Below are 16,016 nucleotides of genomic sequence, written 5' to 3' on the forward strand. Positions count from 1 at the left end.
CATGCAATACATTCACATATACTTTACAAGGATGATACAATATTTATTAGAAATAAACTTTTTAATTAAATACCAGACACAGCCAAGACCTAGACTTTTATTTTTTAAGAGTTCTCTAGAAGCACATGTCACAGACTCATAATGACAATAATTAACAATGATCTATCCAATTTCAATGTGTGAACATAAGGGAGTGGAGTACGGGTATCATTCCAACTTTATGTCTCTCATTCTGGTGATGGATTAAGCTCTTTCATTCAATTCAAATACGAGTCAAATCAGGCACACTAAAAAGAATAAATAAAAAATTACATCGTCATAATCATGAGATCATCAAGTTTACGGTTCGATCGTCACTGTGGGGGATGATGAGATGAGATATTATTTCCCACCCATCTTTTAAATTGACAGATGTTTTATCAGCACTAGCTAGCTAGCTGTATCCTATATGAATGAAATCATCACTGTGGGGGACGATGAGATGAGATATTCCCCACTCATCTTTTGAATTGACTGATGTTTAATCAGCACTAGAAGATCATAGATGAGTTTATTGAATTATTAGATTACTGTGATGATGAGATTAAATTAAATACGGATAAATACACGAAATCTAAATGCAAAAGCTCGAGCTCCTTCCTGCGCGTCACTCTCTCAACCTGCGTGCTGTCTGTTTCGATCAAATGTGAAGAGAAAAGTATATATGTTTAAGAAAAGCTATATAGCTCATGAAGGAGGGCACAGATTATGAGTTCTTGGTGGGTGGACCGCATATGTATTAATCATGACATGTTCTTCGGTTTCTTCCCGGCCGGGGACCAGCTATATATATCAAGGACTCAATCAACTATGTGACTTTATGGACTACAGCTTGGCACTAGCTTCATTTCGGATATGTGTCAGTTATATTCCTTCTCCTTGTAAACGTAGTTAACTGAGTACTTTTTGAGAAGAATAATTCATTTATAAAACCACAGACAACTTACGTGAGCATATGAAATAATGTGAACACCAGCAGGAATTTCATTAATGCCGCAGATCGAGCTGCCTAGCCCATCCCATTCCCATGCGTGCAGCCCTGTTTTCACAAAGAATCACTGTTTAAAGTCATTGCCTTAGGCCCAATGGGATAGACGGCATACCACTTGGAGCTAGTGGCAGAAGAAATGAGGTAGCTAGGTAATGCGGTTGACATTGGGTTCGGGTGAGAGAGGATTGACTTATAATCCTGTGCTGTGTAGCTAGCTGGCTAGTTAGGGACACAACTGTGTTTTGGTCGAACAATTAGCCAATCATTTGGACACCAAAAGCTTTAATTAAGCAGTCTTTTTCTAGGAGTAGTTGCACAGGAAGGAAATAGATGGCAATTGTATTTTGTTCTCTTTTTCACGCATTTGCTAATTAACTAAGAAAATTGAAACCACCTGCTAATTGGCACCATAACCAATTTTAGAAGTTCTCCTCTAGCTTTTGCTCTTGGAGAGTCCAAGCCTTCTGTTTTTTTTCTTTTTCTTTCTGGGTTGAAAGTCCAAGTGGGAGATGAGATTTGAATGCATGGAAAGCGTGTAAATGGATGCAACTCGTAAAGAGAAAGAGGCAGAGAGCTACCTAAGAAACACGAGAACATCTTGCTGCTTTGTCTTTGCCCCCAGCTTCCTAGAAGATGAACTCGGGAAAAAAAAAAAAAAAAAAAAACTCCCAACTGCTCCACCGATAAGCCCTCAGATTCCAACACCTCACCTCCCATCCCATACATATCTCAACGGTCATCCCATCTGTCACACCTCAATTGGCCCAATCCCACAATGTCGGAAACCACCAGCACACACATTTTAAATACATATATCGATCCATCCAAACACACATATGGCAAAACACGAGAGCCAATTCCACTCATCCAATCATAGGCACGCCCGCACTCGATTCATGATCACGATACATTTGATTTGAGTACGGAGCTTCCTTCCCAAAATTCTACCCTCTAAATTTGTTTCAACCAATCCCACCTAAATAGGAGCAAGGCTTCATCACCCTCTTGAGCACACGTACGTTTCCTTTATTTTCCAAATTCCCATGCCTATATATATTTCACCCTCATCTGATTTCTTGTACTTTTGAGAGGCCCTTGCATGCGCTTTGCTTTGCTTGCGCTAAAAAAAAGTGTCCCCCCAAGTGCCAAATTCATAGTTTTGATATATTTACAATGAGCCCACATGCAACCAACAAAAGGGACGTCAACGTGATCATCAACAACAATAACAATAATAATAATGGTTTGTATCCGCCTCCCTCATTGAAGATCAACAAGGACTCCCATTTCATCAAGAAATCGCCCTCCTCCTCCTCTTCCTCCCCGTCCTCGTCCGCCTCCTCGTCCACGTCATCGCTAGTGAACGCCGTGGCGGGATCTGCTTGTGCGAGGCCGCCGCCGCAGCAGCAGCAGCGCCACCCGGTCATTATCTACACGCATTCGCCCAAGATCATACACACGCATCCGCGGGATTTCATGGCGTTGGTGCAGAAACTCACGGGCCTCTCGCGCTTCGACGAAGATGCACAAGTGGCGCCCCCGCAGCAGCAGCAGCAGCCGCAGCGGACGACGAAAGCCGAGAGGGGGGAGGGTTTGTTGGAGGAGGAGATGATGAGTGGTAAGGGCGCCAATGTTGTGATGAGAAACGAGGATAACGACTCGTCGTCGGTGATCACGGCGGAGGAGAATTGCAGCAGCACAAATATTATTAATAGTAATATTAATCTAGGGGTCAGCGTAGGCGTAGGAGGAGGAGGGGATGGGCATGTTCAGATGAATTCATGCTTTGTGCCGCCCAATCCTTATATCGGAGGGATTCCGGTTTTTACCCCCAACGCCGCCGATTTCTTTAGCTCCAATCCCATCAACCACCTTTTTACAATATGATCATCATCATCATCATTATCCACGATCCATGACGATCCATGAGGAGGAGGCCTACGTACGTGACCAATTAAGGGAAGGATTTTCACTCTTTTTGTTTAGAATTAATGTTTGATTATTGGTTTTGGTTTTTATTTATTTATAAATATGGGTGCCTGTCATGTCAGCTGCCAATAAAAGTTCTAATTTTCTGGGGTAGAACCTTTCTTCTGTGATGAATATTGTCAAAACACTGTTGAAATTTGAGTTAGCGTTTGATTGTTCCTATCACTTCATAAGTACCGTGTTTATATCTTAATCTAATATATATATATATATATATATATATATATATATATAAATAGCTAAGCTATACAAAATTTTGGTTCCTCTCTCTTGCTTCATTCTTCCCTTTTGGATTTCTGTTTATGCAAATGAAATGGATGGATTGATTTACATTATAGACATTTACGAAACAGGCAAAGATGGAGAATTTGTTAGATTATTGAACAGTTGCAGCAGCAGCTCTACGATTTATCCTTCCTTCCCAGTTGCATACCGAGAAAGCCGGAGTTGAAGCAGATCCTAATTAAAATTAAGTATAAAATGGACAGAAGAGATAAGTTAACCCACATTTGCATTTTCTGATCAGGATTCTAATTATTAACAACTTTATACAGAACAGCAGGGATACAAACCAAACCTTTTTATTTTTTTCCACTTTTCTTAATTTTCATGAGTTTATTTCGACTTCCTTCCTTGTTAAGATATACACTCACTACTCTCTATGTGACACAGAAACCGTTACATAAACATACAATACAAATAATTACAGCATCATTTCTTCTTTTTCTCTTCCTTTTCTCTTTCAAGTATAACGGGAGCCGCCGGTATGCTGAACCACCACTCTCGCAATCTTCTCATCCATCTCTCCGTGCTAGCTCTTCTCATAGGCGAATACCTCGTGAACATCTCCAAAAACATTAATAGAAAAACATATCTACTGGGCATGAAGGCCAGAGTCAAAGCTGCAACTACAAGAGCTACCGCAAATTTTTCGCTTGCCTGATCACCATCACACAAAAACCCAACCAAGTATGAGCACTTTACCAAAAAGTCAAATATAGCAATAGAATTTACTACGAGCATACATAATGATACTAACCAAAGTCGATGTGTTTATAGTAAATATATTAGCCATAGTAGAATGGTGGAGGAAAAAAGCAAGGACAAAAAGAGAGAGGAACCTGAGGAAAAAGGGACAGTAGCAAGGCGCGTATCTTGAGAAGAACAACATTCCCATCCTGGATGATCCCTTCAGCTTGGGAAATTGCATTCTGAACAGCCAAAAGCTGTTCCATTGTATTCATTGCCGGAGGTGCTAACACCTTAACCTCATGAATAGACTTCCCTTGGCTAAAATATCGGGTGAGGACCATGAAGACCGCAATAAAGACAAGCATAAGTGCAAAGGCATAGCTCAGCCATCCCCTGAAATACACACCTTTGTAAGCCTACAGGAAAAGAAGCCTACCAGTGTGCTGTGTGGAAAGAAACACAAGAGCATCAAAACCCTAAGAAACCCCATTGTCCATAGTCTCTTTCTTCTCTAGCTACCCCGCTTTCTCCCGGCCACATTTCTCTCCCATCCCATAGAGTTTTTAAGAAATTTAGTAACATATTTTACAGAATGCATTTCTAGGGGTTGTTTTCTATAACCCGAAATTATGTTGCCCCCCGAGCTCCTGCATAAGTCTGGATAAAGATTATTGAGTAAAGCAAGAAAGTGAAATTTTAACTGGCGGTTTACCTGCAAATGATGTAAGTGAAAACACCACAGAAAACCAAAGACTTCATTGGATCCTCCCAGAATGCTAAAGAAAGAAGGCACTTCCCCAGTTCCATAAATGGAAACAGTAACTCCTGCAAGTACTCAATAGATTTAGAAAATGGAGCAACTCATAAGCTAGGTGAGAGAAGAGTGCAGTAGATTCAGATTCATCGCCCAAGGGCATGTGATAAGCATCAAGTGGTTATTTACAGTAAAAATTAAAGGACTAATGGCAAACAATGCCTCAAAGGGAATGATATGAGAGATTCTATGGCGTCTTCTGTCCACTAATTAGGATCACTAATCAAACATATAACCAAATACCTTCATCACTGCAAAATTTGTATCGATGCCTTCCACTTTGACTCCATCTACTGTTGCTTGTGCTTGCGCCACTTTTTCATAGTTGTTTTTAGATTCCTTAACTGCTCTTTCCAGCAGAGTAACTTCTCCCACAGTTATCTCACCCACGGCAAGCCCAGCCTCAACAGAATTATTAGAACTTGTTCCAAATGCAAAGCCCAAGTTAGAAATCATATCCAAGGCTGAGATTGAATACATTCCACCTCCAGGCTTAGAATAGCTAGACCTATCTAATTCCCTTACAGTTGACATATCTGCAAGGGTTTCAAGTATCAAATCTCCACCTGGTAATTGATCACAAAGATTGAACATTAAAAGAGCCTCGTAGCGTAAAGGATTTGCAGAACAAATTTCTTGAATGGCCTGTAGTCGCAGAATCCCAAGCACAGCCTTTGAAAGAGCTTCATCCCGTTTAACCCCCTTGATCTGGAAATTATTTATAAATCTATGAACATATAAAATCTCTCTTATGATTGCTAGCCAATAATCACGACGAGTATGCCCCTTCAGCTCAGGAAACTCAATTACAGCTGGTTCTGATCTACAGAAGAAACACTACGGAAAGTTGATAATCAAGTTCTAATAAGAAGACTTTCTTTAATGGCTAGATCACAGAACAAGTTTAGATACTAAAACAATAATAAGTATATAAAAAACAAATCTCGCCAAAACAAATAAGTAATGCATAACTTACAATGAAATTGATTTATAAAAGACTGCCTTGTCAAAAAGTCTAGTACCCCATGGGCCAGTCAACTCAGGTTTCACAACCTGTTTTAGGTCATCTGATAGATCATATCGTTTTGCCTTGTCATAAGATACAACACGTAGAGCCTCGAAGTAAAACGCATGGTCTGTCAGAATTAACCTTCCTGCTCACAAATGATAAACATTAAAAAAATGGCTAAATACTGGATTATAAAAACACAGTTAATTTGGAATTACTTATCTTCATGTGTAGTAAATGCCATAAGAAGAAATGACATGGATTTGATATTAGGTATTTAAATGATTTAACAGTCCCCAACCTACCAGGCCATGTAGAAATTCCTACATGCTCAAGAACTGGTTGGGTAGTGACTGTTCCATCCACTTCCAGAATCTTCTCTCCTCTTGGTGATCGCATGGCAGAAAGAAGTGATGACTCTGATTGGGTCCTCATTTTCCTTATTGCTCTGTATGAGAAAAATTTCAAAATCGTAGAACTAGATATGAACGTCTGGTACAGGGTACAAGAAACATGCTTCCAGAAATCCCATAAACTTGAACTTTAGCAAATCCCTTGTGGAATTTGAATTCCATCAACTAACCAAAGTATGCATTCTTGGTTATCATAAGACCATTTCAATTAACATCCACTTGAGAATGACCCCAACTCTCTGCCAGTGCAGCTATAATAGAATATTGAATACGTTGCCTTGGTGGATTGCTTATCTCCTTTCGTATTTCTGTTCTTTTTATCTATAAAGTTCTAGCTGCCTATCCTGTGTGCATGTGTGTATGTGCACACCACCAAACAAAAGAGGCTTTCCATCTAAACAATAGCTTATGTCAGCAGTTCAGAGAGAAAGTTGATTCCTAAAATTCAGAAAAATGAAAAGGATAATAGCAACCTCCACCTTCCTCTCCCTCCCTCCCCTCAACCCTTAAGGCCCCTGGAGAAGCATACAGGTATACCCAAAAGAAAATAAAAAATAAAAAGGGAAAACGGCAAGTTAAAGGGGGAAAGAGGGAGAAAAATGAAAACTCAAATGGAGAGTGTGTACCTTTCTAGTCCACTTAGGTACTTGTCATATGTGGAGAATTGAAGCCTTCCACCAGTTGATGCTGTAAGCACCTCAAATATGTTCTCACTGATAATGACGTTTGCAATAGTAGGAACTGCCGAAGCTATTCTAGAGAAAGCCTCTACCCCAACTGATAAATCCTCATCTAACTGCACAAAAGCCGTGGGCCCCTAATGGACACATAGACATTAAAATTAAAATAAACCAGAGTGCTAAATAATCCCTTGAACACTAAACTATTATTTACCCAAACAGTCAAAACACTTCTTATTAAAAAGAATATGACAAAGATCAGAGATGTATATATAGTGATATCACTGATATGCACACTAAGGAACTTAACCTACTTAAGTGTTTAGTAAGCAATGCAAGTAACAATGGGCATAGACATCTCCAAGCACTGGGAAAAAAATTTCTAATGAAAATTGCAATAAGGTAGGGTAACATGAGATTTTTCTAACTTATGATTTCAACAATTTACAATATATATCAGGATTTAAATATCAAAATATCAACCATATAAGATATAAGCTTCTAAGAAAAAGGAAACAGCAAAACTCACAAACAATTAAAACTTACTGTTAGTATAGCTTGGCTTGTTGCAGCTGGAGCCTCCCAAGCTAGCATCATGTCATAAGTCAGGCGTCGAAACTTTCTATCAGCCAGATGACCTGTTACTTGAGTTGACAGAGCAAGTGCTCGAAAGCAGCAATATTCCAAAAAGTTTTTTGCATAGCACAGTGGAAGCTTTATAGATTCAGAAGCCTCTGAATTGAAGCCTTCACGAAGCTCAGTTGTAGGAACACCAAGGATTCTGCATAATTTATTTGTTATTATTGGCAAATCATTTCTTGAAACTAGTGACCATATTTTGCAAGTAAGCTATGAAGCCTGATATTCATATGAAGCACTCAACAATGAACAACAAGGTTCTAATGGAACCAAGAACATAACTTGCACAAATTTCATCCACTTTTACTGCGATATTGTAAGAGTTAAAAAGAGTATAAGGTGCACAGCTGCAAACTTACTTTGAGCATCTACGGACAACTATGTTTGCAATAGGAGATAGCTCTGGTACCCAATTGGTCTGGGCTGAGGGAGACCTTTCCATCTCCTCCAATTCTTCATCAAAAGGGCTTCGATTTCCAAGCAACCATTTAAAGGATCCTTCTCTTACAAGATTCTCGAGCATATTTCTGGTTTTGCTTGCCATGGCCATCCCTAGTTTTCCCCCTCACTATGTATTTAAACTGTAAAGGAACACACTATCATATATGTCAAAGTTCTTAAATTTAACAGAACGCAATTTAGCCCTTCAATCTCTGAATTACTTTTCATAGTAGTCAGTAAAGTTTAGCCTTTCAATATTATGATCTCACTTATCATAAGTTGATAACAAATTTCAGAAACTACAACATCTACCGAGCCAGCAAGTTCACATAAACAACCAGATTAATCAGCAAAATCACTTGCTATTCGAAATCCCAACAACCAAATTTCAGCAATAACATTACCAATATCTTTAACTTGCCACAGACCGATTCTAGATTACTTACCACAAGACCAAAATCAATCAACCCCAATAATCAAATTTCAGCAACAACCTAAACCCAACAACTACTTTTTTGGTCGAAAAACCCAACAACTACTACCAGCCAAAATATAATACACTTACCACAAAATGCACTTTCAAGCCCGCCCCTTTCTCAGCAATCTCAGCTTTTGAGAATAAAATTCTCCAAATTTCTGCAACATTTCACAAAAACCACACGTTCTGGACCAGCATCTACGAGCCCACTTCACCAATTTCCGAAATTAACAGAACAACAAGAACATGTGCTGCTAAAGCAAAGAAGAGTCGGTCCGAGCAGCCACGTAGAAGGTGCATCACTATTCTGTCGTGGTTTGGGGTTTATTATATCACTATACATGAAGGAAAACTCTGATTCTTGGATAAGAATAGAATTCGCGGCAACAGTGACAAAGGAGTTTTCGTCATCTCAAGCTTTCTTCGTTGAGAAAGCGGTAGCGGGTTATGATCGAATGAGCTAAGGTGCAGTGGATACTTCAATAGGTTCAGTAAAATAATTTCTTCTTTTTCTAATACACGGACATGAATCATGCGTTACGGCAGTCGATATTGTCATACGATCAAACCAAAATCGACATCGCCAAGTGTCATTCCAAATATTTGCCACGTGGCACAGTGATGGAATCAAAACAGTACACAATGCCACCATTTACATCACATCATTATTGGTCTGATCATCATTTTCTTTCTATTTTTTGGGCTTGATCTGATCTTCATCACTCCCAAAAAAAACTTACTTGTAATGGTAGTAGCATTATTTTACAATCATCGACATACGTTATTATGTTGTTAGTCGAGAATAATAAAATAATGATATTTATATGTTATTATGTTATTAATTAAAAATAATAAAATAATATTATCCTCATTATATGAGAGTTTCTGTTCATCATCACATAATCTTTCTTCATATCTTCATCAACTTGTTTAGCTCAGATTCGGAAATTCTTTTAACAGCAGCCATCCTCTTGCTTCAAAAAAACAAAAGGTGGCCTTTTGTTTTTTTTTCTCATGTTCGTTTTGTCGGAGAGATGTGAGGAACTAAAAGCCCACCTCGGTTGAATATGTAGTGTTTCAATTAGAGCCCATTTGTGAAGAAAAATAAGAAAGCCCGCATGGCCTCCCATTTCTACATTTCCACAAGAACCAAATCCATCCATCCATGTGTCGCAACTGGGCTGACAGAAACTAAAACAATTCTAGGGATTCTTGCTGCAGTCTCTTCTGCATAAACAAATACAAACAGTCCAACATGTTTCCCTAGCCAATGCTGCCCTGCATGCAGAGGTACTAATTAAAGTAATGATTAATTATGGGGTATGTTTAGTTTTAGCTTAACCATCACCATTTATTTTAGATTAGAGTGGTAGTGGTGAATCCAATTACATTGACGACTCTATGCAGTGCAGGTGTTATCATGACTCTATGAGATGCATGCATGCACACACTAAACACTAGAGGGAGGTTTAGGTTTCTTTTTCTTATTCTTATTCTTATTTTTAGTTTTGCCATGTAGTAGTTAGTGGGTGGTACAATGATTTAACATTTTGGAGAAGCTAACATCTTCCACTTCCAATTCCAAAGTTGTATTTGTTCTAGGGTCCTTGAACTTGCCCATATAAGTTGTTACTACTTTCCCAACTACACCTAATATCTGATCTACTCAATCCAATCCAAGTTGGGAATATTTTGGCACTATCCATTAACTATATACCATGGGACCCTTGAGTCATCTTCCTCCTCTTTGTTCATGCATATGCTCCAAAAGACAAAGCATATACCTGGTCAAAAGGGGGGGTCAAAGAAAAGAAGAAAGATTGAGTTTTTGAGTGGGATATGAAGAAGAGAAACAAATTGAAAGTGGTTTTCGATGGAGGAGGTTCAAAAGCCCTTATCATTTTGAGAAGCTGGGAGAACCCACATTGCCCATGCTCTGGCCCATTCTAGCTGTCCTCTGCCCCTCCAAGTTTCATGGATGCAATGCATCTACACCTTTCCTTCCTCTCACAACAAACTTGAAGACAAAAGAAAAAAACTATCCTGTCTATCTTCTCTCTCCCCCTAATCATTCACCACATGAATTGGCAACCTCCATCAGATTTCATGTATCCATCTATTTGTGGGATCAACAGCTTCTTACCCCCCCTGGATGATGGATTCAAGTCAAGAAGTTGCTTTGCTTGTCAGGTGTCCCTTTCAAGTCTCTGAAACTTTGGCCATCTGTCTCTGCTTACTACAAAAGCGAATTTGGTTCATGGGTCGTATTCAAACCATTAAGTGCCAGTGAATTACTTCCAATGTTTTACCAGACAGAAGATATATGTGTCTCAGTTTTCCAAATTTCCCATGATCTTATATACACAACTTACAAGTTGATGCCAATAATGTCGTTCACACATTAGACAACATGTACTCGCTATTACTAATCATCAAGTTGACAACTTACTGCTTATCCACCACTTATATAGTTTATGACTCAATCTGGTTTCAGACAAAGGGGCTGTTCAACTTATTTACCTGCAGACTGATAACCCTTTTTGTTTTTTGGGTTACATTGGGAGGAAAGAAACCTAGGTGCCAAGCTAGGAGGAAGGGGGAGGGCCACAACCACTGTGGTAACTAGGGCTCACATTTTAGACCAAAAACCGCAAATACCAATCGAGGTTTTACCACATCTAAACCGACCTATCACGAAAACTGATCGCAATATACGGTTTATAGAATCGACCGCAGTATGCGGTTACGGTTGTGGTTTCGCATATCCAAATAATGTGGTATACCACAAACCGCAATATAATTTAATTAATTATTAAAATAAATACTTATAATTATTTTATATTAACTAATAGAGGCTAGGACTTCATCATTTAGATGAATCTTTCTCTCTTCTTTTTTTATTTTTTTTTATTTTATTCTTCCTCCCTCTCTCTCCCCCTCATCTTCTTCCTGTCTGTGGGACTCACCTAAGCTTTGAATGTATTAATAATGAAGTGTATTCTCCGCCAATCTTTTGAAGTCCCTCTATTGTTTTTTAAAAAAATATTAGCCTTTGTGAATTAATATAACTTAATTAGTAAATAATTAAACTTTTATCTAATAGGAACTTTTTTTTTTTTTGGACAAAGAAGCTTTCATTAAAAAACAGAATAGGCATATAATTAGTGTTGTTATTAGTGGGTTAGTCGAGATAATCTCAAACTTGCAATCAACTATTTAGTTGATTAATTGTGCTTTAGCAGTATTGTTGATTGTATTGGTTTATTTTTAATAATAAAGTTCATTCTCTCTGTATATAAGTTAAAGAATATATATTTTTTATTTTTAAAAATAGAAAGTTCTTATTTCAGCAATATTTTTAAGCATGAATGTCCTTTTTTTTTTTTTGCTGATAAAAAATTCGGTAATGTTATGTTGTTCCCTATACCAACAATTGTGATATATCGTAATATGTCGGTCGATTCACGATTTCATTGAAAAGTTGCTGTAACCAAACCGCAACCACCTCTAGTGGTAACCCCGCTCGACTGATAACCTTTTTTTTAGTTCTACATAAATGTGGCCCAAGCTGAATTATGTTTGCCCATTGAAGTAAATGATATTTACTCCATTTACATCAACTTGATTTTATATGTCTTTTGATCTATCTGATTTAGATAATTGGATTTGCTAATTTATGCATTGTCTGCAAAGTTAATTACTGATTATAGTTATAGAACCACAATTAGGGGAGAAAATTTTGACTGTATATTAATGTTGATAAATTTGCCCACATGAGTGAGGGTGTTACAAGTTTTGGTTTTCCACCACTTGCGCCAGACATAGCAATAGCATGAAGTGGGGACAAATTGGATTTTAAAAATGAATAACATGCTGCAATGCGATGCAAATATTAGGACACGGAGCATCTTCACGTGTTGAGGGGCCAAGTTGAGTGGAAGCTACCATATCCTCCATATCCTTCTCTTTTCATTCTCTCCAACTCTGCTGCCTCGTAAACCTTTGCACTCTGCAACATGAAAAATAAAAACATTCCATTATCATGCAACATACACAACCAACATATTATTAGTGTTTGAATTTCAAAGGAATTGCAGTACCTGCATTGTTTCCATGTCATCTGTCTCCGAGTTGAAGTCGTAGAAAGAGCTTGCTGCAGTTAGCTTCATGGATAGGAACTGCATTCAAAGGGAAACTAAAGATTAGTTGCTTGAGAAGAACAAAAACAAGAACAAGAACAAGAATTTGGTCCTTAATTGTCAAACTAACCTCGACTTGGTTCTGCAAGGACTGGACATAATTAATTATTTCGTCCAACATTACCGCCATTCCCATTGTCTGTAATCACATCAATGCGTTCAAAATTCTAATAGACTCTAGATTTTTTTAAGTTAAGACATAAAGATTACTGAGAAATATCAAAGTTACCTTAGAGCATCCTGGGACAATGTTTTGCAAGCATCTGAGTCTTTCATTGATCTTTCCTCTTCTAACCTGATTGAGAATAAAGCAGCAGCAACCATCAACCCCATATTCACACAAATAATATATTACAACTGAACATGTAATTAGCAAAACTAACTAGGTCATTAATACAAGGATTCATTTGGATTAAAGAATCATATGCAAATTTACCCTTTCTGCTAAACTGTGACTATCAGTGGCTTGGCCTCTTCTGGCTCTGACATGAACCACGTCCTTTGGTTTCTCATCTTCTTTCTCGTTGCTTTTTTTGAGTCTCTTTCCTCTTCCTGAGCTCTGCAAATACACAGACCAAATTAGCTCATTCAGATAACATGATAAATTTAGTGGCAAAATAAGAGAAAAAGTATTTTAATGATTACATTTTTCCTCTTAACTCCAGTTTCAGAAACTGGGGGAGTAGAGATTCCAGAGCTGCCCTCTGATACATCATCCATTGCTCTTCTCTTCTTGCTTTCTTGGAATCCATTTCCAACTCCAGCTCCTACAAGGTGCTGAACAGCAGGAGCCTCATCATTCTGGTTGCTCTTGTTGTCGTGATCAAAAAAATTTGGAAAGTTTTGAACCAAGTTTCCCTGGAACTCAGGTCCCTGAGAGCTGAAGTAATTGTCATTGGAGAAAGGCATACAAGTCTGGAAATTCAAGCTTGAATAAAAGTCCAAGACAGTTGGGTTAAATTGATCTGTATACTGGTTTATTGGTTCCATGTTTGTGTTTGGGGCAATATCTAAGAAAGGAAGTGAAGGTGCAATGCTTTGCATATCTGCTGTGAATTCAGCCATTGGGTTTTGTATTTTACACAGTCCCCTGCTAGCTACAAGCTTAATTGGGTTTTTGGATAATGCGGGTGTGGAACTAGTATTTATAGGGACCCGGGAGCATGTAACCTCATTAAACAATTTACCTGAACATGAATGAGTGAGGGAGGAAAGCATTTTGAGGTGGGCACGTGGCAGAGCTCTGCCTTCCCTTGTAGGCCCCATTTCAGGAGATATATAATCCAATAAAAGAAAAGGGGTCCATGTAAGCTCTAGGCCCAGAGAAGAAATGGATTGAAAAAGTTTTGAAGGAGTTTGAAGCTTTTCTTTTGGGTGCATCTGTGCTGATAGGTTTTTGAATGTATAGAACAATACATTAAAGCCCAGAATAATCTTGTGACAGGAAGACAGAGCTAAGCTTGGCTTCTCTTGGGCTAGAGGATCTTAATTAGATATGTGGTAAGTCCAACAAGTGTCTGTTTACAGCTCTGTTTGGGCCAGAGGAGGCGCCATGCAACCCAAAGAAAAGTCAAAAAACTACTACTGGAGTCCTTTTCAAAAACAAGTGTCTGTTTACAGCTCTGTTTTCTGCATCTAAACTTGTTTATGTTTAGCCTTGATTTGTTGAATCTCTTACTAGTACTGATTGCTGCTGAGTCGCAATCACTAATGACTTCTTTTTTGTTATCTTAAGATTTGGTTACTGACTGGTCACTGTTACAAGGTCAAACTAAACAACTCCTGTAAGTTAACAGTATATTGCTAGCCACCAACATGTTTATAAGTAGTTAACTTTTTGATATAAAGAGTTAATTTGCTGAATCTGGAATCAGTCACTATATAATTACCAATTTTGCACAAGAGAAAGCAAGTTAGGCAGGAATATGAATTAAGTAGTGAATCATGTGCAGATAAAATATATTGCTGAAAAATATGTTGCATGCAGATGCAGATGCAGATGCAGATAGCCTGCTAGGTACATAAATGTAATTATTAATATGTTTGCGTGTGTATTCAGATATCAAATTTGTTGTTTTCCTGATGTATAATCATCATCCATCATGTGGCATTGGCAGATCCAGACTTGGCAACAGAAGCAGTCACCGTTGATCACGCTTCATTATCTCCATCAAATAGAGGTCAACATCATCATCTCTTTCTTTCTCGCTATCCAAATTAAATTGTAATTAATTTATGTCCACATGATTAAGCAGCCTTCTGTTCAGGTGTTGAAGCTTCTGCAGATAGAACAAGTAAGTAGGTGGCTGCTCCTGCTAGGGAATTTTGTCATCCCTCCAATTGGTATATTGAAAAAAGAAATAGAGCATATCCATTTTCTTAATAATGGATACCACCAAAGTTAATTACTATTTCTTAATAATGGAGCATGTCCATTTTCTTCCTTGATTTGATTTACGTCTTTGATAATTTCCAAATAAAAGATTGAAGTCATACTAGTTTTGTTGTTGAAAATGATACTTGGACTTTATGATTGTCTCTGTTACCAATCAAATGAATTGTGTTTGCTTATGTTTTCAAAGTGATATGAAATACACATGTATCAGCGAAAAGATATATGTCTTCAAGTAAGCACCAGCTTTAATGAGCAGAAACAACTTTCTAAATAACATTATTTTGCTATCTCCAACCAATAATACAATGACATGTAAAAAAGTTATCCTTCGTGTGATTGCACTATTGGTCGGGAATAACAAAAATTACTATCCCCGTTGCATGAAAATCTCTCTCCTTAATAAGCCCATTTTTAGGTACTTCAATTTATAGCTTAAGCTAAAGAAAAATTGACAGAGACATCAAGTACTGTGCAAGAAAAACGAGCCACTGTTGCCTACCATACCATATACTCATTTATATACAGTACATAAGAGAATAGTATATTTTTCTTTTAATAGTCAAATATAGCTGCCTGCACTGGAAACAAATTTTGCAAACTTTTCTCAATTTATCACCTCTTTTCATATCTCTGTCTCCGATGTTGATGGTGTGTGGAGGAACAGAAACCACATAGGAAATGCCACTGTTTTTCACAACAGCAGGCAAGCAACCAAGTAAGAGAAAAAGAGAAAAAGGCATGTTCTAAGATTCCTAGTAAGCTTTAAAATGCCGCCCCCTCAACAAGCAAACACCAATACGCTCAGCTCTTGTAAGTGCTGTAATATAATAATACCATAATATTTTGGTCAGTCAAGCACGTTTCATATTGAGCGTTTGCTTTGCAGTGCAGCGGATCATCTAGAAACAAGAAACTGTATGAACCTTGAATTATATGAACCTTTTCGTTTTCAAGAAG

The 16,016-nt window shown here is 37.9% G+C and overlaps 3 protein-coding genes across 4 annotated transcripts; 1 reads left to right on the forward strand and 2 right to left on the reverse strand.

Annotated features, from left to right (window-relative positions):
* On the forward strand, positions 1,562–3,163 carry LOC18777706 (VQ motif-containing protein 20). The gene has a single exon (XM_007210707.2). The coding sequence runs from the start codon at positions 2,204–2,206 to the stop codon at positions 2,915–2,917; it is 714 nt and encodes a 237-aa protein (XP_007210769.1). The 5' UTR covers positions 1,562–2,203; the 3' UTR covers positions 2,918–3,163.
* LOC18777578 lies at positions 3,505–8,965 on the reverse strand. 2 transcript variants are annotated; one of them, XM_020564088.1, is made up of 10 exons: positions 8,553–8,965; positions 7,906–8,127; positions 7,454–7,688; positions 6,854–7,044; positions 6,120–6,262; positions 5,782–5,959; positions 5,049–5,628; positions 4,704–4,816; positions 4,141–4,384; positions 3,505–3,958 (listed from the first exon to the last, which is right to left on the reverse strand). In XM_020564088.1, exons 2-10 carry the CDS (start codon positions 8,094–8,096, stop codon positions 3,731–3,733), a joined length of 2,103 nt encoding a protein of 700 aa, XP_020419677.1. In that variant the 5' UTR covers positions 8,097–8,127; positions 8,553–8,965; the 3' UTR covers positions 3,505–3,730. The 2 variants fall into 2 exon arrangements, with proteins under 2 accessions (XP_020419677.1, XP_020419678.1); XM_020564089.1 differs by having other exon boundaries at positions 3,615–3,958; positions 7,906–8,142.
* Positions 12,202–13,757, reverse strand: LOC18777136 (transcription factor BEE 1). The gene is made up of 6 exons (XM_007210795.2): positions 13,310–13,757; positions 13,101–13,223; positions 12,894–12,959; positions 12,735–12,803; positions 12,566–12,643; positions 12,202–12,474 (listed from the first exon to the last, which is right to left on the reverse strand). The coding sequence occupies exons 1-6, from the start codon at positions 13,727–13,729 to the stop codon at positions 12,376–12,378; spliced, it is 855 nt and encodes a 284-aa protein (XP_007210857.1). The 5' UTR covers positions 13,730–13,757; the 3' UTR covers positions 12,202–12,375.

Source organism: Prunus persica, chromosome G5, assembly GCF_000346465.2.
Source record: "Prunus persica cultivar Lovell chromosome G5, Prunus_persica_NCBIv2, whole genome shotgun sequence".
In the NCBI taxonomy this organism is placed as follows: domain Eukaryota; kingdom Viridiplantae; phylum Streptophyta; class Magnoliopsida; order Rosales; family Rosaceae; genus Prunus; species Prunus persica.